We start from the raw sequence: 27,976 nt of genomic DNA, 5'->3' as shown, positions 1-27,976 counted from the left end.
GAACAATGGACCAAAACACTGAGGAAAAATATTTTCTTTAAAAAGGCATTGAAGGTTACCTTCCAGGACAAGAAAACCAACCTCGCAGAACTTTTGAAAATACGATTTATTTTTTTCCAAATATTATTCTAAATAGGTGTTTTACAGACAAAGGTGACTATGGGTCAAAAACATTCTACAGAAGAAAGCATTTTTGTAGACATTGGAAATAATTTTAATAAAAGAAAAAGTTCACATTTATCTAGATGTGGCTATGTTCCATAGGAAGATTTTAGCAACCAAAGTGCAAAGACAAAATGACTGTGGCTTTTCTTGCCACACAAAATATTGACAATCTCCCCTTATAGCCTACTCTTAATTGTGAACTGGGATGCCAAATAGACGGCATAGGACCTTTAGAAGTCGGGCTCCAATGGACAAGGGGACAGGAGGGTCAAGCATCAGAACGAATTCAACTGAAATACAAACTGGCTTTGACCCCAAGCAAACCAAAGTCCAGCCAGAGGCCCATTAGAGATAAATACAAGTTGTAGTATCACTTTTACAAGGTTGTGCCACTTAACACTATTACACCTAATCAATCCGAATCGAAGCTAATAAGCACACCCCCATCACTGGTTCTGTCCTCACCCTATCCATTTTTATGAAGGCTCCACGTTACAGCTGAGTTCATACTGGGGGAAGGGGACCTCCAAGTTCTCAGAAGGAGCCATCCTAAATCCTCTGTCCAACCTTTCTTTACCCTGCCCTCCCACCTCCCACCCTGAGACAAGTCAGTCTTAACCAAAGAGGTGCAGCTTCTGTCACTGTCTCATGGAAATTCGTTCTAAATAACACCAGAGAAGGATCAGTCATGAGCAGCATTTGGCTTTAAGCCAAAGGGATGCGCCCGCCCCCAGTCACAATGAATTCCATATTCTCCCTTCTACCGCTGTAAAGATCTCCCATCTAAAAGCTCCCAACAACGACAGCACAAGGTGTTGATATGACATTACTTGAGGAGAAAGAGAGGGAGATATATATAGTTTTAATAAAACCCCCATGCACAATTAAACTTGATGAAAAGCCTGGAGAATGCTAAAAGTAGTAATGAGTACAGGAGGCTGCAGAGCAGAGAATACAGGTGCGCCCTTCCTTGCAGCCAGGGAATGCGGGCAAGTAACAGGAGATGTGACTTCACTTGAGCATCGGAGAAGCAAAAAAGTTGCCTTGTCGTCCTAGGTTGGTGGCAGACTTGCTTTTGCTCCCAAATCTACGGAGAATGAACCAAAACAGTATTCTATGAAAAGAAGGCAAATAAACAACTCTAACATTACTTGATATTATCAGCTAAAAACAGGAAACCCTCCTCAACTACTCGGCAAACTACTCTTTGTCGCCTGAGATGAGAGAGGAGAAACAAAACCTTTAGACCCTTTTCAAAAAGGGGTCCTTATGGCTCCAGATTAGCTTTTAAAGGCTAGCTGCTAGCTGAAGGCCTCATTCCATTTTCCCTTCAATACGAGCTTCAGTATGCTGGGAAGAGAGGTCTAAGGAAAGAGTCCTTTTTTAGTTCCCAAGCCAGCCGGTTCCACATACCTGGGCGTGTTCTTGGTGAGGGTGGAGCGCACTCTCTGCGACAGGGAACTAGATGAAGGAGTCTTGAGAAGCTGATGCTCAGGAGTGGTCACAGGCCCCAGTAAACTCACTTCAATCAAAGTTAAGACATATTTTTAAAGGAAGGGCAAAAAGAAAAGCACCCTTGTGGGTGACCAGTTTTCAGCTGAATACCCTATGAAGCACTTAAGAGCTAAGGTTAGAGACCCAAGCAAAGTCCCAGAGATCATTTTTGTCATCGTCTGTAACACACCAGTCTATCTTCTTAACTATGTAGGCAACTGCTCAATGAATAGCTGACATTCACTTCCTGATTTAGGCCATTCTCAAACTCCAACATTCACAAATCTAATGTTTGACCACTTGATTCTTACCTATATTAGAAAAAACAACGTTCTTTCTTAAAAAGGATCTTGTAAAAATGAGAGGTCAAGTCTCCAAAGCCAGTAAAGTTGGAAGAAACGAAACTCAAACATTTCTGGTGGCAATACAAATTGGCAAAAGCCTTTAAGAAATGAAGTTGGTGAAACATAAAAATGTTCAAGCCCTTTAATTCAGCGATTCCCACTCCTGGGAATTTAGTATTAGGGGAAACAGAGGTATATACATATAATGCTGATATCAGCACTATTAGTAACTATGGAAAATTCAAAAATAACATCAATTCCTAATGGAATGTGTTAAGTAAATGACTATTTACAACCATAAAAATGATAAAATTACATAGGAACAAAAAACATTCTCACAATATGCTAAGTGAAATAAGATCAAATTCTATCTGAATTGTTATTATATTTCTAAAATATCCATATGTATAAGGAAAAGAAGGAGAACCACATTCCATAAAAGTGAAAAAAGAAGTTAGGATGGTAGAACTGTACAAATTTTCTTTTAATGTTAGAATCCTCATAACAAACTTAATTTTATTGAAGAATATGAATTCTAAATAGCTCTAGCAAAGGCAGGGAGAGGGTACATGGCCAAAACCAGAGAGGGAGTCAGATCGGGCCTTACCTTTAATATCTGGTGTCTGTGGTGTTGAAAGGGCATTTGAGTTTTCAATGACATGCATGGGGTCAATGTTCTCTTGTTCCACCATCATGAACTGACTCCAGTATTCCAGGGGCAGTGAAAGCAGGCGTTCTACCACCTAAACAGCCACCAAACAGAGGTTAGCACACTTCCAAAGCTTAGGGCCTACCTCTCACCACTCTCTCATGTTATCATGTCAAACAGGTTTATATATATATTTTTTATATATACAGTGCACTTGCTTACCTTGGGCTGACGCTTGATGTCCTGTAACATTACCACTGGATCTGGATTGGGCACAGCATGGGCAACTATGGTAGGCCCAAAGACTTTAGCCAGATTGGCCACATCCATTTTAGTGTTTGGGCTCTGAGCCACTCTAAAGCAAGAGAACACTCAATTAGAAGACTTGCTCTTCTGCTTAAACACAGACCAAAAGATAAGATCTACCAGAAAACAATTCACCCTTCACATTCCCTCCCTAACACCCAACCCACATTATATTCCCCTTGGCAAATTCCCAAGCTCCCAGAAGCAAGTTTCTGCTGTACTCACCTCTGCAAGTGAATCATGAGGAAAGCTAATGTGTCTCTGTTGGCCTGGGGCAGTTCACCAACAGCCTGGTACATGGCAGCTATGCTGTTGTCCTCATCTGTGAGTTCTGCAAATGAAAAGAGAACACCAAGAGCCCTAGACTTCTTTCCCTTGACAGCGTGCTTCCAAGTGATCGACCACAAAGTCTCATCTATACAGTAAGCTTCTGAAACTTGATTAGGTTCATGACTGCATCAAACTCCAGTTTCATTAACAAGCAGGACACTGGCCAACAGCTCAATATTAGAAATCAGAACCTTTAAAAAAAAATCGGCTCCTGGAGTTAGGGAAAGCAGCTAGCAACCCACAACTGCAGCGACTACAATTACCAAGAAGGTGTTCGTTTATAAACCATGGTCAGGGGCCTACTATGGACCAGGTACTATTCTAGGTGCTCAGGTAAAGCAGAATTAAACAAAGACCTTGCCTCATGGAACTCACATTCTATTGGAGGAGTGAGTCAAAAAGCAGGTATCAGTTAGTGCTATATAGTAGAAGCTAGAAAGTAATGGGCACAGTTATTTTGGACAAGGTGGTCAGGAAAGGTATTTCTGAGGACAAGATACCCACAAAGAAACCTGAAAGAAATAAAGGAGCAAATCATGCAAATACATTCCAGGCCGAGACAATAACGAATGCAACAGCCTCAAGAGGGGAGTAAGCCTGGTTATGTGCTAAGAACTGCAAGCATCCCGGCGTATCGGGAGAAGAAAGAAGGGAAGGTTGTTGAGATAAATGATTCTAGAGACGTAACCAGGAGCCGAATCCTACAGGTGGAGTCTTTGGGGCCATGTGAAGGACTGTGGATTTGATTTTGAGAGCAATGGGAAGTCACTGGAGAAAACTAAGGACAGAAGAGACATCATCTAATTTAAATTTTGGAAAGACCCCTCTAGATACCGTTTGAGGATCATACAGAGGGCCGAGAATAGAAAGAGGAAAATCAGTAAGTTCTTTTGCCACTCCAGGACGACAGATGTCAAGAGTGGTAGCAGTAGGAGTGGCAAATTTCAATTTTAAGATAAATTTTACAAGACCTTTGCTGACAAGATCCACAGTCTTTCACATGGCCCCCCTGTCAGTACCTTATATAGTTTAGAGAAGAAGAGGACAGGCACCAAGAACACTGATATAGTTCTTCTTCCATCAAAGCATGTGTGCATCCACAATGTTGCAGGCATTGTACTGAGTGGTACAAGAAGAGTCAAAATTTCCTGCCCCTATGGGACTCACATTCTAGTAGTAAGAGCTCCTCTTACCTGCCGCCTCCATGAAAGTCTTGTTTAGCCGAAAAGTCAGAAGGGGTTCTTTGAGGTTTCGGAGGAAGTCCTTCAGGAGGCTACAGATAGCGTGGATATCATCCACTTTGCTGAGGAGGGGTACAGTTTTCACTCTGAGGAATTTCTCTTTCAGCTCTTTTACTGTCCGGTCACAGCCAGAGATCCGATACAGGCCTGTCTATTATCAAGGTGACACTTTCAGTTAAGAACTCCTAATTATTAACACAAATAACAAATTCACACTCTCTGAAGGTAGTTTTTTTTTTTTTTTTAAGAGAGGGTGGGGGGGGGGGGGGGGGGGGGGGGGGAAAGAGGGAGAGGGAGAGAGAATCTTAAGCAGACTCCATGCCCAGCTCGGAGCCTGACACAGGCCCAGTCTCACAACCCTGAGACCATGACCTGAGCGGATATCAAGAGTTGGTGGCTTAACTGAGCCACCCAGGAACCCCTGAAGGTCGACTCTTACCTCAGTCAGCCCTCTCTGCTCAATCTCATTTACGCAATGGACAACAATGGAGGGGATCATTGGAGAAGTCTGGGACACATAATCTGCCAGCATTCCCTGAAAAGGGAGAGTTTTAAATTATTATTTATACCACTTAGACCAGCAAATCAAGACTAGTAGGAAGAACCATCTCCAAACTAATACTCAGGGCTGGGACATCAGGTTTACTTTTAAACTCCTATTCCCAAACCATATATTAGAACAGAGACTCTCAGCTGTATTTTTCCTACAACCCCAACAGGACTGATCTATGGTCACATATACCACACTCTTGCATGAACAAGTAATAAGACCACTAGCTACAACTCTGTCCCTGCTTCTCCTCTCCTCAAGGGCCTCAGAAAGCAAGCAATAATGAGATTACAGGTATGGTCTTTAATATGAACTAATTTATTATTCTAAAAAAGAAAACCTTTTTTACCCTTTAATTTTTCTTAGAAAAATTATTTAACACAACTCACAGTTGATCGGGACACAAACCTATCTGTAGAGGAGAACTCCATGGTTCTCTATCAGAGTAGAAAAAATTTGTAACCAATTACATGCACGAATAAGAACTGTTAAGATTAAAGAAAAGTAACATTTGATTTGCTAGGGGCTGGGTAGCAGCATAATCATTTTGTTCTGAATCTTGTTAATGTTATTCATACAATAAATAATTTCTTAATAGATTGAATCAGTTTTTAAAAATAAGCAATCGAATCTTAATAGCTTAGTATGGGATACCTCTAACATAAGAGGAAGTACATTCACAGATGAAATTATATGATGGCTGGGATTTGTTTCAAGGTAATTCACTGGACAGGGCCAGGAGGAGGACATGGGGGTACTGATAAATCAAGACTGGACATGAACTAGTAATCACAGAAGTTGAGTGATAGGAACCAGAGGTTAGTTATCCTAATCTACTTCTGTATATGTTTGGAATTTTACAAAACAAGAATAGGATGTGGAGCAGAAGGAAGAGAAGAGGAAGAAAGGAAGGGGAAGGGGGCGGGAGGAAGAAGGAAGGAAAGAAGGAAAGGGAGGGAGGGAGGATGAGGAGGGAAGAGGGGAGAGGATGGAAGGAGGGAAGGGAAGAGAAGTCTGGTATAAAAAAGTTACTAAACAGACAAACCCAAGCAGGACTCGGCTGCAAGTTAACATTTTATCATTTCTCTTCATCATTTGTAGGAAAAACTATGCTTGGCATCACTAATTTTAGGATAAAAACTGACATTAAGCTTTGAAAAAGCTACAGAAGCAGTAACACGAGGACGGCCCCCATAGGTTCTACCTCTCCAATCTTGACAGGCGTTCCTATTAGGGTAGGAATGCAGGGAAGGGGACAGCGGTCCCGACATTCTGGATGAGAGACCACACGACAGTCGCGACACTTCAGAGACAGCTTGCCAAATTTTATCCGCTTTCCACATGGAACACAAGATTCAGGTTTAATAACCTGAGGACAAAAGAGGACAGAAATAACAGAGGGGTCTGAATTAGAAAATTATCATCATCAACAACCAGCATTTATTAAGCACTTAGGATGTGCCAAACAACTTCCTAATCCCTTTACAAATACTTGTATAATTCTCACAATAGTCCTACAACACAGGTTTTGTTCTTTAAGCTAAGGAAACAGAAGCCAACAAGGCTGTGTAATTTGCATAAGGTCATCCAGCTGGAAGGGGGCGGTGTGCGGTAGTGGAAAGAACCTGTTGACAAAATCTCCATGTTAACTCTGCCACTTGCTGTCCTGTGGCTCAAACAAAGCAGTTAACTCTTCTGAGCCTCAGGTTGCTTGGCTTTTTATGAGGAAATCCAATGGGACAAAGGTAAAATGTGCTATATTCAAGCATACTATGTAAATACATATCACTAAAAAGCATAAACAACTGCTTCTGAAAAGCTGCTTTAATGTAATATTACTCACAGAATGGAAATATATAGACCCTCTGTAACCAGCAGTCAGCCCTGAAGAGTAGAACTGAAAGGAGATCTGACATTTAACTTTCTAACACTAAGTTATTTAAATCTGTTCCCGGTATATATTACTTTCACAATAAAAAAATTAAGTGTGCCCAAAAGAAGAAAGAGCGATCACATCTACCGTCTTAGAGACAAAGTCATGCAGGCGCATCCCTCCATTACTCTGTGGAGTGCTGGAACTGTCTGTCTCAGTTCTTGGCTCCAGCTGCCTATTGCTCAAGGTGGAGTCGCTATTCCAAGGTTGCAAAGTACCTAGAAAACAAGCAACTTTAAGCTTCTTAATATTTTGTTCCTTGTGAATTTTAACCCCGATTTTAATATAACTAGTAGACAACCAGTAATTTGTAACCATAATCAGAAGCGACAACAATGGCTATGCAGAAAAAATCATTGCAAGAATAATGAGTTATGGGGCACCTGGGCGGCTTAGTCGGTTGAGCATCCGACTCTTGGTTTCGGCTCAGGTCATGATCTCATGGGTCCTGAGATCAAGGCCTGTATGGGCCCATGCTCATCGGGGAGTCTGCTTGAAGATCCTCTCCCTCTGCCCCTCCCTCTCTCTCCAATAAATAAATAAACATTAAAAAAAAGAAAGAAAGAAAGAACATATTATGTGTGAGTGGCACAGGCCAGGCTAGCAATCCAAAGGTAGAGTATAACACAGTGCTCTGGCCTTCAGAAAGCAGGAGCAAGAAACTACCCACAATATCCAATCCCTGCCTCAAAGGGTTCTAAAAAGCCAAGTCTCCCGAAATTTCACCAGTTGTTTTACACAGGCGATTTAGCTACAAACCCAGTGGACCTGTTTTCCTTCGGCTTCTTGTCCAGTATGGCACAGTCTCAATTGTGGACACAGCTTCGATGGGCCCGCCATCATTGGGAACAGTCACTGTAGTTTTTGCAACTATGGATTCATTCCCCTGAAACAAAAGTAGAAATGAGGGAAGGACAAACATGTGAAACTAATTTCCCCTCCACTATAGGGTAATTTTGGAGTGGTTGAAAAATTCCTGAATCTTGGTCAGGAACTACAGACCCAGCTCAAAAACACTCCGTTGAAACCTCATACTTTCGAACAGAAATATAGGTCACAGAGGCATACATACAAGCAACTAAGAAACAAATACAAAGCTGACAGTTGTTTACTCAGTCAGAATGATTCCATTCATATGGATGATAAGGATCCTATTATTACATAGAAAAACGCACCAAATCTCTCTCTCAAAATAACGTTGCAGGGTTGACTCAGGATTCTATTTAATTATTTATTTGAGACAGAGAGACAGAGAGAGCGCAAACAGGGGGAGGGGCAGAAGGGGAGGGAGAGGGACAAGGAGACTCCCCACTGAGCAAGGAGCCCAACGTGGGGCTTGACCCCAGAACCCCAAGATCATGACCTGAGCCAAAGTCAAATGCTTAACCGACTGAACCACCCAAGCACCCCTTGACTCAGGATTCTTCATGGCTGGGGCCACTAACCTCTGATGTGTTCACAACCACAATTCTCTTGGCCTGACTATTCTTACCTGGTCTACTGTGGAGCCAATGGAACGAGTCTTCTTTACAGGTCCAGGGGGACCATCAATGAACTGTCGGCTACTAGAGCGCTGGAAAGGAGACAAAGACCAAGGAGTTCAGTGTGAAACAGAAGTTCTGAAGCACGGAAAATAAAATTATTCCATTAGACAACTTGGGTGAAAGTCCTAGGTACCAGGGCTATGGTAAATAACAATATCCTCTCTCTCATTCTATTTCCACATGAAGCTTAAGTTGTAACAACACAAAAATGCCCTCAGTGCCCTAAAAGAAACAAACAAGCTTTGGAAAAATTTAGATGACAGCACCAGAAAAAGTCGAGCTGTAATCCTATCTAAGGACATGAAGTCTTTGGAAACATATTAAGTACCCTAAACAAGCACACACAGAGCTCTGCATATCCCATTATACACACATTTCATCTGAAAATTCTATTAGAGTACAAAAGTCCTGCGTAAAAATTCCTATGACAACTCAAAACAAACTCAAGTATATCCTTTTCCACTCCATGAATGAACTAAGGCAGCCAGAACAGTGAAATAGGAAAGGTTCTGTCCTGAGTTACTACCCTGAGGATCGTCCATACCACCCCCCCAGCATGAATTCATTTGTAATGGGTGTTTAACTATGGTTAGAGCAACATGTCAGGAATGCTGTATCATGGAAAATTTTCTAAACAAAACTCCTTTATTGTAATTTTGTAAAAACAACAACAAAAACTAAACAAAACCATACGTACCCTCTTTTCTCTCTTCTTGAGTTTGAAAGTCTTTACCAAAGAAGAATCCCAATCCTGTTGACAATTACACTGCATTAATTTCTTTCTGTTATTAGGCCTCCCCTAAACCCTGTGCAAATAAATTTACAGAGAACTTTAAAGGCTTTTTGAGTCAGACTGCCTAACTTACAATTTGGGCAAAGGGGAAGGGAGGGTCTCAGGTGCTGTAGCTACAGAGCTATGGTAAGTTAACTTGCTTTCTTTCCAAAATTGAAGCTATTATAATAGAGTCAGGAGTCAATACCACAGAGGCAAGAAAAGGTTAGAGAATCAACTTCTGTCGTGATTATCTTCAGTGCCTGGTCCTTTATTTCTGACTATTTCTGTAATTAGTTGTAGAACTCACAGAATCTCAGGCACTATACTGATCGGGTTAGATGTCCTTCTTACTCTTAAGGGATTGCTATCTAATCAGACGTTCTGTACAATGTAGCCACTTAAAAAGTTCTAGTTCGGGTTTTACATTTCCCAAACATCCCTCTTCCTTGGGCCCCAACAAAGACATTCACCACTGGAGAATTATGTTTTTTACCGTGGTCTAGTTTCACTTCACTTAGTTTAACCATTTACATTCATGTGATTTCCTTACTCCTAATAATCCCTGAAAACACAAAACCCAGAAACAGTAGTACATAGCAACTGGTAGCTTAGCTAAATGAAATCTAATCTCTCCAATTCCTGGTCACGTAATTTAATTTAGCTACTGATTATTTGATTCAGTTTGGGTTACAACAGATACACCATAAGTAGGTCTAGCTCCAAAATCAGCTATTAATATGTTCTAGTTTTATTATATATCCCAGACCTATTCATATCATTCCTTATTATTTATATCTATAAAATGGCAATGATTTCCCCAAACACTGATTTAGGACAGAACGCTCCTAGCCCATATAACAAGTAGTCATCACTTCTTTCACTATCAGAAAACCAACCACAAATAACCTCCTGATTTATTGCTTTGTTTGCTAGCTTTCGGCCAGTAAAACAGGCAAGATACACAAACCAATAAACCACCAGTCTCTGAACATCAAAGACTGAAATATCAAGAGATGACCTTTTATGCAGAAACACCACCATAAGTTAAGAAAAGGGTGCTGCCCGACAAAAGCAGGGTAACAAAGAGTTTAGACCAGTTAATCACGGTTGAACAAAGCATTATAGAGTGCCTGGAAACTTTGTCAGTCTTCTGGCTGAAGCTCCAGAGCACTGGTTTCCTTCTAATTGTGAAGTATGACTAAGTTTTCTTCAAGAACCAAACTAATTCTGAATAAGGCACAAGTCTATTCTCTCCAAGAGCAGCAAATAAACCCTGCCTGGGTAGAATCTTACTAAATTTTTTTTTTTATTGCTAGCTGGGGCTTTTGAATAAGCCAAGATACAGTCAATTAGTACATGTAGCTCACAGATCCATTAAATAAATTTAACCTCATACCAAATCCTGAATTCTATATTCTCACTTCCAGAAACTAAATATATAAGCCAGTCTCTTATAGCCTGTGTGGATTTTTATTTTAAAATGCTAGCACAGGGGCGCCTGAGTGGTGCAGTTGGTTAAGTGTTTGACTCTTGGTTTTGGCTCAGGTCGTGATCTCAGGGTCTGAGATCGAGCCCTGCTGCATCCGGTTCCACTCTCAGTGCAGAGTCTGCTTAAAGACACTTTCTCCCTCTCCCTCTGCCCCTCCCCTACACCATGCGTTCTCTTTCTCTCTCTCTCTCTCATAAATAAGTAAAATCTTTAAAGAAATTAATCAATAAAATAAAATAAAATGCTAGCTCAGTATCTGTAACACATCAACTAATAAAACAGTAATAAAGGAATTCCAGAAGAGAGGACAAGAGAGAGATTCCTGAGGGAGCAGGGGTAAGAAAAATAGACAATTCTCAGAGATCAAACGTTTATTACCAGCGATTCGTCAGTCTTGTCAAAGCTGATATCTGATAAAATGGAACCAGATTCGTCAATAGTTGACAATCTAGATGAGAGAAACAACACAGTATTAGATACAGAAGACTCTGGAAAATAAAATGCATGAACGCTCAGAACGAGTCACAGTGGTCAGGTAACACCAGCAATTTCATAGCAGTGCCTTCCTATGGCGACAACTACAAGTTCAAAGCCTAGTTGTGGTGGCTGCTTGCTATGGTTTCCATGGGAGAGCGTGGCTGTGCATGCATGAGGACACATGCAGCACAGCTGCTTTTTCGGCAAAGACCTCACAACAGCAGTTGAAAGTTACAGTCAGGGCGCCTGGGTGGCTCAGTTGGTTAAGCGACTGCCTTCGGCTCGGGTCATGATCCTGGAGTCCCGGGATCGAGTCCCGCATCGGGCTCCCCGCTCAGCGGGGGGTCTGCTTCTCCCTCTGACCCTCTCCCGTCTCATGCTCTTTCTCACTCTCTCTCTCTCAAATAAATAAATAAAAAAGAAAGTTACAATAGCATGGGTGCTACTCCCTGCTGAACAGGCTACTAAAAATTCACAGGCAGAAGAGTGAAGTTTAATCTGATCCCAATTGTGGGTGCTTTCTACAAGAAAGAGTATTACCCAGCATTAGCTTTTGAAGAAATTAAGCCCATATATCCTCTCAGTTATAAAGATTCCCCATAAAACAACCAGGCAACAAAATAAATAGCTCGAAGAGTGCTGACCTTTCCCTACGTATTGTATTGGGGTGTTAAATTCTAAGCCTGGTTGAGACTATTTTAAATAGTGATGCAGTGGAACCAAAATTATTGTCTGGTCTTGGCTCACAGAAGGCCTTCTAAACCAGAAGAGCTACAAGAGCTCTCTGGAGAGTAAACACTGAAAGTACTGCTGAACTGCCACTTTCACCTTTAGGTTTCTTAGCAATGAGTGGGATTAGTTATTGATGTGCAGTTTAGCACCAACATCAAAATTTTACCCATGGTGAAACAACATCCTAAGGAAAGATCAAAAACAAAAGAAGATAAAAGAAATTGGGAGGCCCCTGTGCCTTTATTTCCCACCCACGCTTCCTCCAAAGTCGTCTTCTGCTTTATTCAGCACACATTCCAGAAGCAGCCTATTTAAGAGTTCAGATAGCAAGAACTTGTGACAGCTGCGTTGCTCGTGATCAGATAACAACAGATGCGGTTTCCCCACCTTTTGTTCCCAGCATTGCCGCTGGACGGCTGGCCTCTGTTGAGAAAAGCCAGAGCTGATTTTTGCTCCTCACTTAGTTGAATGCTGCCAGATGTGTCACACATGAGCATCTCTCGAATCAGCTGAATCTGTCTTTCCTGCAGACCAAAGCAGAGTAAAACATCCTAACTAACCAGGAGAGAAACTTCACCTCAAATTTATGGGACGGGCAGACCAGAAGACATTAAAATACAGCATTATGCAAATGAGCCTTCAGGAAAGCTGCTACACCGATAGCATATTAATTCACATCAAGCCCAGATTGGGTCTGATTTCTGACTGGTAAAATGAACTCCATCCAGAATAGTGGGCTTTCTGCTACAAGACTTTTGGGTCAAGCTGGAAATCCAAGACAGTATTGCAAAATGAGAGTCCCAAAATAGATTTCGCTAGCAAAAACAATTTAGTGTCATTTTATCAGGACAATTATTGGCTTCCTCTATGGATCAAAGCAGCCACCCACCTTTCTAAATGGTGGAGCAAAATGCATTAAGATGGATACAAAGCTGTGACACACTGGAACCAGTCAATTTGAGCTTACTGAGGCATTTAACACTGTACCAAGATGGATTAGTGCCTCCTCATGAAGGCCTTCCTTTGTACCATGACCCATCCTGGTACATCAAAATGACAGTGTTCCACGTTAGTCACATTGCTCAACTGACTGAATACATCTAGCCCCTTACCCTGAATTAGGAGCAGTAATGATGGAAAACCTTAGAGTTGTCTTGCCTGAATCAATAACAAAGTACTAGCTATTGACAAAAGGATGAGGCTATTCTGGGCAGCATGAGAGACAGCCAACATCTTGTGACAGACCAAGCACGCTAGGAATTCCCTGCCTAATTTTAATTCTTTAAATTCTCATCTGAAATCTAGTAAGTAATAGTTTCAAGTCTAAAAGAGAAAAAAAAATTTAAATTTCAGCCTATGAAGAGCAGGGTTCCTACGCTGCAATTTCAGCTCCAATCAAGGCCAACTTGTCAATGGATGGGTTGCTTTTAGTTCTTTAATGTGGAAGAAGAAACTGAGTATAACTGGCAGGTGGAAACATGACCAAATGATGCCGCGCCCTCCCCCCACTGCCGCAGTTCTGGTGTAGAGAACAATACACACCAGCTTTTCGCAGTCAGCCTCAGCTCGCTGTCTCCGTTTGATCTCGACATCCACCTGATTGCGTGCGTGCTTCAGTTTAACATCCAGAGCACTACGCTCAGTCTCTGCTTTCATCAAAAGATCCTTGTACTTCCCCAGCTCGTGGTCTGTTCTCTGCCACTTTTTACGGAAATCCTCAAAGTCCTTTGCCAACTGGATGAATTCTAAGGAAAGAGGGAAACTTCAATAATTCGAGCTCCAAACACAGTACTAATGCTCTAATGACTGAGTCCTCTAGTCAGTTTTCCTCCAAATATATAATTAAGGGACCAGCTAAACTCTAGACAAAGCCAGCTGAAAATAACCAGGAGCAGATCCTGGATATATGTTCATCACCCTGCATGACAGCTTTGTGGAGAGCAATTCCTGTTTCAATTGGCCACTTACTTTGGCTTAGCCAGTGGCATCTGCTATGGAATAAGTAACTCATTAGTCACCTGGCTCCAGATGTAATACCAACACTGAAAGCTCCTGAACAGAAGGCAACCAAAGGGGGATACCTTTGGGGCAGCTGTCGCGCACCAGGACAGTTACAGCTATAAAACAAAAACAGTCTCCTTTAGAGTCATGCATTGCTGCATCAGAGAGACGTTAAACAGCAAATTCAAATGTAACTGCTGTAATATGCTCCAGTAGACATAGATTAATATTATAGATGTCTAGGCCTGCAATTCCATTCAACTATATAATTATACAAATATTGATTTGAAAGTAAAGAGCCAATTTGCTTGTGCTGTTTAACACTGCCCTGAAGGGTGTATAAACGTTTCAGTGGGAAAGACACAAGAAGAACAGATCATACTAACTTTGGGTGAGTCACTGAAGGCGGAATGTGGACTCTTTCCACATGTCTGCAGAGAGACCACAGTGCCTCAAAGCATGATAACCCTGGTGGCATTCACGCTTGCCACCTGCTATTGGCAAAGACTGTTCTACACTGCCTTCCTATTTTCTCGTTACCCTTGATCTATCTCTAGGCATAACTCCCCACCACCTTCATGGAGGAAGTTCCCAAGGTGTACATCTGCTGCTGGCCAAATTAACCCAGTTTACAGCTGAAACTAGGCCACAGGCACACAAAGCTAGCAGATTCTTGGGTAGTAAGGGCACCTTTCCTGTTTGAATTTAACCTAAGAGCATAGAAACAATGAATATAGTGCCCTTTTCAGTCTTAATAATTGGACTAAATTTCAAACTTACAAATTAGACTGCCAATTCAATCTAGAGAAAGCGTCCTACACAAAGGACACTTCAGTTTGTAACAAACAACAGGTTTTAGCAGAACAGGATATTATGACCTAGTTATCTTAGACAATGCAACTATCAAAGATAAATATATGGGGCGCCTGGGTGGCTCAGTTGGTTGGGCGACTGCCTTCGGCTCAGGTCATGATCCTGGAGTCCCAGGATCGAGTCCCACATCGGGCTCCCTGCTCAGCAGGGAGTCTGCTTCTCCCTCTGACTCTCCCCCTCTCATGTGCTCTCTGTCTCTCATTCTCTCTCTCAAATAAATAAAATCTTTAAAAAAAAAAAAAGATAAATATATGTACACATATACATACATATATATATAGCTACAATTCAAATAGCTTTAAATAGTATGTTGGTTTTGTTAAGTTTAGAACACATAACTAAATTTTTTTCCTTCTTAATTTAAAGAAAAAGAAAATACATCCTTTTGCCAATTTAACTATTTCAACAATGTAGATTCACAAAAAATTTTTTTAAAGAGCTAGTTCTTAGCCATGTTCACTCTGGCAATTCATCAAGTACTACACTTATGATTTGTGTACTTTTCTGATGTATGTAATAGTACTTCAATTTCAAAAAAATAAAGAACAAGAAATATACTTTTCAACTACACGTCTAAAAACTTTCTAGCTCCACACTGTGGTCCATTAAATGTTTCTAAATATAGTGCTCCATACACACTCAAATACCTACTGAATTAAAAAACAATTTTGAAAATGAAAAGATTTCCACTTGGGGCGCCTGGGTGGCTCAGTTGGTTAAGCGACTGCCTTCGGCTCAGGTCATGATCCTGGAGTCCCGGGATCGAGTCCCACATCGGGCTCCCTGCTCAGCAAGGAGTCTGCTTCTCCCTCTGACCCTCCTTTCTCTCATGCTCTCTGTCTCTCATTCTCTCTCTCAAATAAATAAAATCTTAAAAAAAAAAAAAAAAAGAAAAGATTTCCACTGGACCTAATTTTGCTCATTTGTTTGTTCTTTAGGACACTCCTTTTTTAAAAAAAGATTTTATTTATTTATTTGAGAGAGAGAGAGAGAGAGAGAGAATGAGTGGGGGGAGGGGCAGAGGGAGAGGGAGAAGCAGACTCCATCCCAGGACCCTGAGATCATGACCTGAGCCACCCAGGCACCCCAAGGACACTCCTTCTTGATAAACCTTATTAAATTTGGGGTTTAATCCCTACTCATTGTTAATTGGCATATATTATAAGTCTAAGTGAATTGGACGATGGAACTCAAACCAAATAAAGTATCAGTTCATTTCCAGGAAATAGTTCCTATTTTAATAGTATGAATGATTCAATTACTAGTTCAACTTGGTTTGTGTTAGACCAAAACCAGAACATTTGCATACCTAAGATATTACTTAGGTACATTTCTGTTATGAACTAAGTTTGCCAGGATGGGTCAAAATGGCACGTTAGATCACAGATCAGGAAAAATTCTGATATTGGAGATCAATAAACATGGCATTTTTTGGGTCAGTTTGTGAATCACAATTCCAACTTGGTACTAGCCCCTGTCATGAAGTACACGTTCAAAAGGTGTATTAACTTCCTTTAAAGAGTTATGTATAAACTATGAAATGCATCTATCAAAAAGGAATTAAGGGAAATTTCCTTAAAACAAATTGAGGATAATCTCTGATTCATTAAAAACAAAAGAGCAACAACAACAACAACAAAAAAAAGGATTTGATTCATTGTTCAGCAAATAGATTAAAACGGTCCCAGAGGGGCGCCTGGGTGGCTCAGTTGGTTAAGCGACCGCCTTCGGCTCAGGTCATGATCCTGGAGTCCCGGGATCGAGTCCCGCATCGGGCTCCCTGCTCGGCAGGGAGTCTGCTTCTCCCTCTGACCCTCCTCCCTCTCATGCTCTCTGTCTCTCATTCTCTCTCTCAAATAAATAAATAAAATCTTTAAAAAAAAACAAAACCGTCCCAGAGATCTTGTTTTCTCAGCTCACTCCTCCTGGTGCCTTTGCACAGGCTCTTCTTGGTTTTCCCCATCACTCTCTAAGCTTCTTAAGGGCAAGGGTGCTGTGTCTCTTTTATCTCCAGTGCCTTGTAGCACACAGTAGGCACTTAAATATTCATTGAACAAATAAATGAAGAATTGCTGTTCAGATCAAATTTAAACTCCAGGCATCCAAGCCCACCTCACCAGTCTATTCAAACTTACCTCCCACCACTACACAATACCCTTTCTTGTCCCTGCTCCCAGAACAGACCCATGCTTATTTCTGCCTTCTCCCTTGTGATCAAGCTGTGTACTCCAAACAGAATGCTCTACCTACACTCTTCTTTATGTATCCATTCTAGTCCCATCTGTTCTATGAATCCTTTCCTAATCCGTTTGTTCCACATTACATTTTTCTATACTTCCCAAAAGCATATATTTTGACACTTGTATTATCTTCTGTTTCATAAGAAACCTATCTCTGAAACTTAAATACCATAATCTCCTTGAAGATAGGCACCAAGTCATATACACTGTAGTATCACCTACTGTACACAGCGCTGCACCTACACACACTAGCATTGTGTTGGTACAAAATAGGTACCTGATAAATATTAAGTTCTATTTATTCCCAATTTACACACCAACGACATGAAAAAAAATTCAGGCAGCTCATGATAAAATAAGAATAGAAGATAAAAACAATGTAGACCAGGGAAATCAAAGATAAGTAGGCTATTACAGTCATTTTATTTGAATATTAACCTTCACTCTGATCTTTCAGGAATCTTGGACTTAGCTAAAAACAACAACAACATGAACAAACCTATACAAGGAGAGAGAAAAATGAAGTGACCGATGAAAGACAAGAATAAAGAGTCAGGATACTTAACCATGGGAGGAATTCCTAGGATCAAAGAAGAGGACAGAGACTGAGGTGGTTGTATAAAGGAGATTCTAGAGTCTAGAAAACATGAAGCCACCCTATTTACTCAAAAGCCAACATTCCAACTTAGGGACTTGGAGAGGGAGGCAAAACATACCTCTATTTTAGAACAGGAATCAATGGGAAGATAGAAATGTTTTTATAAAACAAGGATACCTGTAAAAATAAATATCTAACTTTTTCGGCATAATTACTTCCAAAGTATTTTCACAACTAACTAGTCCCTCATTTTTTATCCACAAATGCTCACAGCACTCCCACAAAGATAAAGACATTTGAATTCCTATTTTACAGATGGAGACAAAGACACAGAAATGAGTTAAAAGCTAGCCCAAGTTATTGGGACTCCAAACCGCAGATTCCTTCCTCTGCTCCCATATCCTATCAGCTGCCTCCTCATAGAGATCTTATTATCACAGTCTCTTCTACCCATTTCCCCTTATTTCCCTCTTCACAAACACCATTCTACTTAGGGCTCCTTCTGCCTCTTCCCTGAGCTATGGCAACCACATCCTCATTGGTCTCCTGGACTCCCCCTCTGCCAGGGTCATCTTCCAAAAGCTCTGCTCTGATTATGCCACTCCCCCCTTACTCCTATTCCCCTCAAGCCCCACACCCGCTTGCCTCCACCCTAAATGCCCTCCTTCGTCTGTGTCTGTTGGGATCCTACCCTACATCTACGGCTCCACCCCACTTTCATCCATGAAGCCATTTAGTCAGTCATCCCTTTCCCTCAACTCAACATGTGCTAGAACCTGTTTTAGGTTCTTGCTAAATATTTGCTGAATGAGCCCAAATTTTAAGATCTCTTATTCAATACTCTTCCCCACTGGGCTCCAAAGTAATCCATCTTCTAAGATGATGTGACCTCAAAGAGAAGCCTAATTAGTATGCCATCATGGTTACTGAGCTGGTTATCAGATGATAGGGTCATGCAACAGCTATTAAGAGAGAGAAAATAGGGGCGCCTGGGTGGCTCAGTCGTTAAGCGTCTGCCTTCGGCTCAGGTCGTGATCCCAGGATCCTGGGATCGAGCCCCGCATCGGGCTCCCTGCTCCGCGGGAAGCCTGCTTCTCCCTCTCCCACTCCCGCTGCTTGTGTTCCCTCTCTCGCTGTGTCTCTCTCTGTCAAATAAATAAAATCTTTAAAAAAAAAAAAGAGAGAGAAAATAGAATATTGTTTTAAAAGGTCTGTAAGTGGATAAGAGCTACTAAAAACATCAAATAAAGAAAATGCTGAATGGCATAAGCAGGACACCATACTAAGTACTGTGAAGATCAATAAATAAATAAATGAATAAATAAATAAATAAAGGTTAGAGACACAGTTCTTACATTACTTTTTTTTTTTTTTAAAGATTTTATTTATTTATTTGAGAGAGAGAGAATGAGAGAGAGCACATGAGAGGGGGGAGGGTCAGAGGGAGAAGCAGGCTCCCCGCCGAGCAGGGAGCCCGATGTGGGACTCAATCCAGGGACTCCAGGATCATGACCTGAGCCGAAGGCAGTCGCTTAACTAACTGAGCCACCCAGGCGCCCTTACATTACTTTTATACCAATGAGACTGACTTAAGAGCAACGCTTACTAAATTAGGTATTAATGAAAATCTGAAATGGAAGATGACGGCAACCCAAAGAAAAGCTGATAAAAAATAATTCCTTAGATCACTTAAGTCAGGGCCATCAGTCCCCCTCCTTCTGCACTAATCTACTTCCCAGACCATCGTTCTATCACCACCTCCTTTTTCTCCCCAACTCTCTACCCAATTTCAATCCTTTCTTCCTAAGAATCAAATACATGAAATAGGTGAAAGCAGATGAACAGTCCCTTCTTCAAATAGAAATTATGACATTTTTCTCCTCTTCAATTGAAAATGTTTTATAGCACAGAGGGAAAGCCCAGGATAAAAAATATAGACAACTACTCTAAAGAAATAAGCAACATCCTTGGAACTTCAGATTTTACCCAGTTCTTGGTATGAAAGTGAAATTGGCAACTAATGCCAAGTATTCAATGGAAAGAGACTCTTGATAATGAAAGAAATCTGGGTAAATCCACTTAAGAACAACTATAGGAAAAAAGCGACCAGTTAGAATGAGTGTCCATTAAGCTCTGACCATGGATAAGTGACCATCATTTTCCTTTTAGGAAGCCCAAATGAAAAACAATTTTTAAGACTGGAACACACTTCAGCTTTGCAGAAAACCCAAATCTGAAATCTGTTTTTTCTCTTCACACAGGCCAGCTCAGGATGACTTACGGAGTTCATTTCCTTCACTGAGAATCTCCACCCGGCGTGCAAGCTGCTCAAACAGATTCCGCAAATTCAGCATCGTCATATCCATCTTTCTGCCAAGAAATCAAATATACATTAGGGGTCCTGCCTTCTCCCCCAGACAAAAGATTCAGTAGCAATCCAATATAGCCATCAGTGACTAACATCTGGACTCTTCCATTTGTAGCTACCATTATAAGGATCTCAAGCCAACAATCAGTGTTTTGTATGATCCTTATTATAAAAACAAAGTTGGAATGTTTAACATTCATTTGAAAATCAGAAAAGCACTTCAGACCTCTAAATATAACATCCCCTTCCTGCCTACTTCTTTTCCTCCACTCTGCAATCACTCTGGAGCTGTGAGGAAAGCAATTAAGGACAAGCATGTCAGTTGATTACTAGGTGACCAACTATAAAATGTGGCTCTTAGTCTATTGATTAATATGCTTTTGCCACTTTAATCCTTCTGGACTTTGAAGACCTTCAACGTTAACTTAAAAGGTTTATTTTTAATTTCATTTTTAGCTAGTACCCCTATTGCAACTGCCTTTTATTATTATTATTTTTTTATTCTTATGTTAATCCCCATACATTACATCATTAGTTTTAGATGAAGTGTTCCATGATTCATTGTTTGTGCATAACACCCAGTGCTCCATGCAGAATGTGCCCTCCTCAATACCCACCACCAGGCTTAACCCATCCTCCCACCCCCCTCCCCTCTAGAACCCTGTTTGTTTTTCAGAGTCCATCGTCTCTCATGGTTCGTCTACCCCTCCGATTTCCCCCGCTTCATTCTTCCCCTCCCGCTACCTTCTTCTTCTTCTTTTTTTTTTTTCTTAACATATATTGCATTATTTGTTTCAGAGGTACAGATCTGAGATTCAACAGTCTTGCACAGTTCACAGCACTTACCAGAGCACATACCCTCCCCAGTGTCTATCACCCAGTCACCCCATCCTTCCCACCCCACCCCCCACTCCAGCAACCCTCAGTTTGTTTCCTGAGATTAAGAATTCCTCATATCAGTGAGATCATATGATACATGTCTTTCTCTGTTTGACTTATTTCACTCAACATAATACCCTCCAGTTCCATCCACGTCGTGCAACTGCCTTTTAAAACGCAGGACATGGTCAGCACATTTCCTACCAACGGCTCAGATGACGTCACATGAGTGATTAAGTGAAGAAATCGCCAGCTCAGCAGCACAAGAATTATTTCTGTAATGCAGGGCTCTCTGTTGGGACTGTGTGCAGAGACTATGTCTAATAAATTTATACTAAGTATAGGCAAAGGATTATGTTGTACCACATTCTGGCGTCAAGGAGACAATACACCACCTTCACAGTTAGAATGGCAAAGTAAAAAAATCATTTGCTACTGTGTTCTGTGAAGTGAATTTCAGGCTTCATATTTCCCCCCCAAAGACCTGCTGATATTACATTAAAAACGGTGTCCTTACAGACAGTTCTGTTCTGAATAGACTTTACCTGGAAACACTTTGAGGAAATAAGGTCTTCATTTAACAATCAAGAAAAAAGACATCAACTGGACGTTACAAAAATTATCAAGGAAATGAAATAAAAAATAAATTTCATTTGAAAATTGAACGTCCTTAGAAATACCATTAAAGGATTCTTGTGTTTCTCCACATCACCCTTCAACATTCTGGTCTAGGTCCTTATTTCAGGCATCTAAATAAAATTTTAAGAACTCTTTTATGGGGGCACCTGGGTGGCTCAGGTCATGATCCCAGGGTCCATCCAGGGATGGAGCCCAGCATCAGGCTCCCTGCTCAGCAGGGAGTCTGCTTCTCCCTCTCCCTCTGCCCGCAGCTCTGCCTGTTTGTGTGCTCTCTCTCTGTCAAATAAATAAAATCTTAAAAAAAAAAAAGAAAGAAAGAAAGAAAAAATAACTCTTTTATGAAGGTTTAGTGATTTTACAATGTCTGTAAGATTGTGCCATAAGCTATGACGGTAAAAAACGAAAAACAGAAAAACCCACAAAGGACAAAGGGATATATAAACATAAAGATATTTTCTACTAAATGCTACAGAGTTATTCATTTGTACTCAAATGATGGTTGGTCTAATAGCCAAAAAGCTTTCAATTCCAAGCTTGGAGGCAACATATACCTGAATCAGAGCTGGAAACCAAGATTTTCAAATAGCAATGTATCTGTTCCAAGCTACATAATCACAGCAAGCTGCTAAGCAACCAGACTAACAAATTTATTACAAAGATCTTTCTCTAAACTAAGAACAAAACTAAAAGAATAGCATGAAAACTGGCAGGAAGAGATCTGGAAGCCGTGGAGATGCCCATGGATTTAACAGTATGACAAAACAGGCACATATACCCAGTGCTACAGGGCAGGAGCAGGGCATTCAGTAGTTTATTCAAATGATGATTTCCTTTGGCTCCAGTAAAAATGGGAAGAGACTGATCAAGTTTAATCTAGGGCACTGATTTCCATTATCTCAGCAGTCATCTATACATTCTGAGACTAAGACAGTGAACTCTGCACATAGGAAAACTTCTAACGGCCCAAGAATGCAGAAGAGGAAGATTTCACAGTGCAACTAGAGTATTAAAAACTGGTTGTTTAAAAAAAAAAAAAAATCAGAAGGTTTGTTTTAAATGACAATACAACAACCTGATCCTTTGTCCCCTTTAAAAGAAATCCTCACATTTTCTCAAGTTCCTCTAGCCCACTATTCTTCTCGCCTATGTTCTTTGTGTATATCACTCCCTAGAGTGAGGATTGTGGGGAGGTACGCTCTTGAAAACACAACCAGATTCCTAAAAAGACTAAAGACACAGAGAACCTACCTGGGGACATCTCCTCATCGTAGTAACGGTTATCTCATACAACTACCTCCATCTACATTATTGTCCAAACATGCCTGGTACCCAGGAGGCAGCTGTTTAACTGAACTGCCAGTGCTCTGCTATAAAACAACAGAGGTAACCTTCAACTGTCAGACCATCAGACTCTCCAGATTTAGAGTTTTAGGAAGGGTTTATGGATTTTTTTCTATTCTTCCCTCTCGACACCAGATATTCCCTAAAATTCAATCCTCCAATCTCTCGAAGAACTTATCAAACTATCCCATGTTAGTCATTACAGCTCTCCAGATGATCACCCATCCTTCTCCAGCCTCTCTCCTAACTGCAATCCTATAGCTCTGAATTTGCTTGGGATGCCCTGGAGGTGAAGCTTGATTCAGAGACTTTGTTCTGTATCAGCAACTACTCTACCCACTGACCTACTCCACCAACTCTCAATTTTGATTTCGTTATTATTCACTCAGTTCCAAACCTCAGAACCACCTTAAGTTACTCCCTTTCTGACAAGTATGATCACCATACCCGTGGACTCTTCTCTCATGTTCTCTACCCAACCACTAAAGGAGTGTTCATGTGGGTGAAAATGTGACCCAACAGGAAAATTAGGCTGTCCTCATTCACTTCAACTGACCTTTTCCCCACTGCTTTGCTCAGTTGGCATTCAGACACATACACCTTGCACTCTAATTTCACTTTACCACATTTCTACCCTATATCCCAGGTAGACTGTACATGTGAGAGGAGAAACCTTACCTTTGGCACTACTGTATTACACACACACATACACACACACTCAATATTTAAAAATAAATAATTGATAGGGGTGCCTGGCTGGCTCAGTCAGTAAAGCGTGCTACTCTTGATCTCAGGGTCATGAGTGGGAGCCCTATGTTGGGCGTAGAGTTTACTAAATAAATAAATAAATAAATAATAAAAGAAAATCAGAGAACACATACACACACCCATGAGTCTACTGTCAAAAGAATTTCCATTCTTCCTGAACATCAATGTGTAATATAGATGAAAACTGAAACAAGAGTTTAAAAAAGGCATGGCTTGGACAGAAGCCCTGGGATAAAGTTTTAGTTCTTCTATTTGCTAGTATAACCTGGGGTAAGTCAAATTCTGAGACTCATTTAGAAGTGGGAACAATAACATTTGGCCTATTGACCTCACAGAATAGCATCAATTCACTTAGTTAAGTTTTATAATGTATAAATTGAACCTTACTATAGGGTATTATAGTGGGTATGACATTTTTTTTGTTTTTTGTTTTGGTCTGATAGTTGTTATTTACATCCTACCACAGTGATTACCAAATCATAGCTGGAACCCAGACCAAGAAGAATGGAGAAGACAGCAAAATTTGACCAGGTCTAGGCTCTTTAGCAAGCTGTCTTACATTGAGGCTTGTAGCATCTGAAAATAGCTTTTCCTCTAACACAGGTTTACTTAGGGTAATCCAAAAACGGCACTAGCAAAATATAATCCTCTTCTCTTTATATGCCAGGGGACCATGTATTTTTATTAATGTTCTATAGAAGTGACATTCAGGAATTATTTATAGATGACAAAAATATCTTTCTGCATCAGTACTAACTCTGATATCTCTGCCAAATTGTAACTCAAAAAGCTAAAATTTACTCATCCTATTCAATGTCAATTAAAAATGATGTTAATTTTCCTGTTGGGTCACATTTTCACCCACATGAACACTCCTTTATTTCTCCCCCTTTATTATTTAGCTCCGTAGCTAGGAGATACACTTATGTGAAAGGAAACAAAAACAAAGTCATATTGTAGTACATTGCTTTGTAGCTGTAAAACAGCTGTCACTTTTCACTATAGAGGCAGCTGCCTTTTGGGAAAGCTGAAATGATCCCTGTGTGTAGCAAGGAAATCAGTTTGTGGAGCACTTTAAACAAAAAGGTGCTAGAGAATCTCAGCTGTTATTGATGAGAAGCCCCAGAGGTGGAGAAGTCACTATGTTACAGATTCCCAATCTGTGAGTATCCCTGAGGGAGCAATTTCACATCACCAGGAAAGAGTCTCAGCTTGATGTGATTGCTTTGAGTCCCCAATTTAATTTCAATCACCCAGCCAAGAGACAGACATCGTCCTTCAGAATAACAGATTATTACAGATCTTAACTGCAGAGTATCCTGGGAAAAGTCTCTATCCTCTTCTTCCTCCTAGAAACAACATTATTAAGAGACCTATACATCACATTTTAGATCCATCAAGGGTGTTAAATATTGTAAGACAAAGCAATGGAAGGTTGTCTGAGTTTTTCAGGAAAGAGTTTAAATGAAAAACATTCTCACAAACATTACTAAATCCGGAGATTCCCAAGAATTCAGCAATACAGGTTTCCCACTGCCAAAGAAAACCATTTCCTAAGAAAGTCTCAATACTACAAGATTCTTTCATATGAAAGCATTTCAGAGCAATCCTTTTTCCCAAATGTCCAGCTTCTGCTTTACTGTATAAGAAGCCTCTAAACAACTGGCAGACAGAAGGAATATCTTGAAACCTAATGTTCTTATGAACAAATGAATTGCAGAAAGAGTAAACAATGTTCTCAGTCCAACGTGAATGAAGACTAAAATAAAAAGATGAGTTGAATTATTATTTCTCAGAAAATTATTACCAGTTTAGTATACTAAGGTCTCTTTTTTTCCTTCCTATTCTGTGGATTCTTCCCATTCTGCAGTGTTCCATTCTTCAAGGTCTGGTGTCTTACCAATTCACTAAAACATTCCCTAACAGTTTCAGTCCAAAATTACTATCTCTATTATTGATAACATTCATTTGGCAGATATAAAACACTGCTTCAACTGTGACTTTTCTAAGTTCAAAAAAATTAATTTTTTTTTTTTTTTTTTTTAAAGTATTTTATCCTTTTTTTTTTTAATTTTTTTTATTTATTTGAGAGAGAGAGAAACAGCATGAGAGGGGATAGGGTCAGAGGGAGAAGCAGACTCCCCGCTGAGCAGGGAGCCCGATGTGGGACTCGATCCCAGGACTCCGGAATCATGACCTGAGCCGAAGGCAGTCGCTTAACCAACTGAGCCACCCAGGCGCCCTAAAAAAATTAATTTTTTTAATCGTGAAAGTTACATGCATCTCCTTAACTAATCTTTACCCATTATATACTCATATCTCATAATATTGCAATCATAGATTGATATAACTTTGTGTTTTGCTTTTCTCCATCATGTTTCCACTAAGTTACAAAAAGTTGATTAGCGGTTATTTAACGATCCTCTTCTTTGGATATTAATGTAATTTTCAGTTTTTCAGTTACATCTACCTGGAATCTCCTGCATGGTCACTCCCTCACCTCCTTCAGGGATTTATTCAAATGTCGTTTTCTCATTGATGTCTTTCCTAACTACCCAATTTCCAATTGCAGCCTTTACCCCCTACACTTCTCTGCTTTATTTTCCTCCAAAGCACTTGTCTTCACCTAACATACTTTCATATTAAATTTTTTGTTTATTGTCTGTCTCCCCAACAGTTTAAGTTCCAAGAATGCAGATTTTTGTCTGTTTTGTTCACTGCTGAGCCCCTGTACCCAGAATAGGGCCTGACATTTGGCAAATGATTAATAGACATTCACTGAATGAATTAATTGAACATCACTGTGAACAGGTTTTTTTCTTTAGGTGGCTGTATTCCTTAGAATAGATTTCCAAGGCTGGGATTACTATATCATAGGGTAAAAACCTCTTATAGCTCTTGATAAATATTGCCAAAATATTTTCTAAAAGGGCTATACTAATGTACAGTATACTCAATAGGGTAGAGGCCTACTAGATTCACCACAGTTATCTTCAGTTCTATCAGCCCAAATAAAGTGCAAGCTCCTTTAAGGCTAAATAATATTGTATTGTACTTACATTATGCACTGATTAAATACCTGTTGAATGATTAAGCTATAGGAAAGGCGCCTTTTCTAAGCACTTTCAATAACTCGAAAAGCTCACCCCACACATTCAAAACAATGATAATGACATTTCTTCAAAAAAAAAAAAAAAAAGCTTTATCTTCTCACCCACCCTACGTTGCTAAACACTCCCTCCGCCTACGAACGAAATCCAGGGAAGAGAAACGTACGTGAAATTGTAAAAGTAAGGCCTCGTTTTTCCTAAAGCTAAGAATTCGGATGGGACAGGCAAGATGTCATTGCTTCAGCCAGCCTACCTGGATACACACAGCCCACAAGGGAGAGGCTCCACTTCAAGCCGCCCCCGCCTCTCAAACACCAGGGCTTCTCCCTTCCAAAACTCCTTGCTCCTCTGAAGAGAATGGGGGTATTACCCCACCCACTCTCAAACTCTGTATTTAACTTAAAGTCACTTCTTGGGGGCAGTTCCTGCCCTGTTCAAGCCACCACCTCAAAAAGACGCCCCCAGCTTTCCGCAAAACACAGCTACGAGAAAGAAGCCCCCCACTCCCAGCCACCACCCATTCGGGCCGCAGCCTCCCCCGACCCGTGGAGAGCCCCAGAGGAGGGGCTGTAGGTGCCGGTCTTCTCCCTGAACCCGCGGTGGCCACGGCTCACCACCTCGGACACCCTCCCTCCTACCACACACCCAGAGTCAGACGCACCTGTTCCCGCAGCCTCTAGCGCCCACCTGGCCGGGTCCGCCTGGCCCCACTTGGGCCGCCTTCCTCTTACTTCCCTCCGCACCTCACCCAACGGCAGAGCGGCACCGCGCCTCCAGCTAGGGTTTGAAATCCTGCACCAACCAATCACAGAGAAATTTATTCCTCCCGCGCTGCCCCTCTACGCTGCGACGCACGCAACAACGCCAAGGGGTGCAGAGGGGCGGGGCCAGGGCCGGGCATGCGCTTGCTGATAAAAACGACGCCAAAGGCAGCCATTTTGACTAAGGTCAGCAGATGGGCGGGGGCGTTGTCTTTTTAGGGTCTCTCCTCCCCAGATCCCTTTCCTGAAGCCGTTCAGGATACCATGTTGACTAAGGGCAAGTGATACTTCCTGAATGGCCTTGCTGTTTTTTTCCCCCCAGGCAGGAAAATAGAGCTTTTGGAAATTATCAATTGAACAGTGTTAGGT

At 41.0% G+C, this 27,976-nt stretch overlaps 1 protein-coding gene across 2 annotated transcripts; it reads right to left on the bottom strand.

Annotated features, from left to right (window-relative positions):
• Positions 1–22: 22 nt before the first annotated feature.
• RACGAP1 (Rac GTPase activating protein 1) lies at positions 23–27,659 on the bottom strand. 2 transcript variants are annotated; one of them, XM_021704825.1, is made up of 17 exons: positions 27,508–27,659; positions 20,023–20,111; positions 13,572–13,774; positions 12,417–12,553; positions 11,199–11,268; positions 9,254–9,307; positions 8,505–8,585; positions 7,781–7,898; positions 7,100–7,230; positions 6,284–6,448; positions 4,969–5,064; positions 4,482–4,680; positions 3,184–3,292; positions 2,875–3,007; positions 2,611–2,746; positions 1,579–1,687; positions 23–1,252 (listed from the first exon to the last, which is right to left on the bottom strand). In XM_021704825.1, the coding sequence occupies exons 2-17, from the start codon at positions 20,105–20,107 to the stop codon at positions 1,177–1,179; spliced, it is 1,902 nt and encodes a 633-aa protein (XP_021560500.1). In that variant the 5' UTR covers positions 20,108–20,111; positions 27,508–27,659; the 3' UTR covers positions 23–1,176. The 2 variants fall into 2 exon arrangements, with proteins under 2 accessions (XP_021560500.1, XP_021560501.1); XM_021704826.2 differs by having other exon boundaries at positions 3,184–3,289.
• Positions 27,660–27,976: the final 317 nt, after the last annotated feature.

Source organism: Neomonachus schauinslandi, chromosome 5 (assembly GCF_002201575.2).
Source record: "Neomonachus schauinslandi chromosome 5, ASM220157v2, whole genome shotgun sequence".
Classification (NCBI taxonomy): Eukaryota; Metazoa; Chordata; class Mammalia; order Carnivora; family Phocidae; genus Neomonachus; species Neomonachus schauinslandi.
This window is presented reverse-complemented; position numbering and strand designations above follow the sequence as displayed.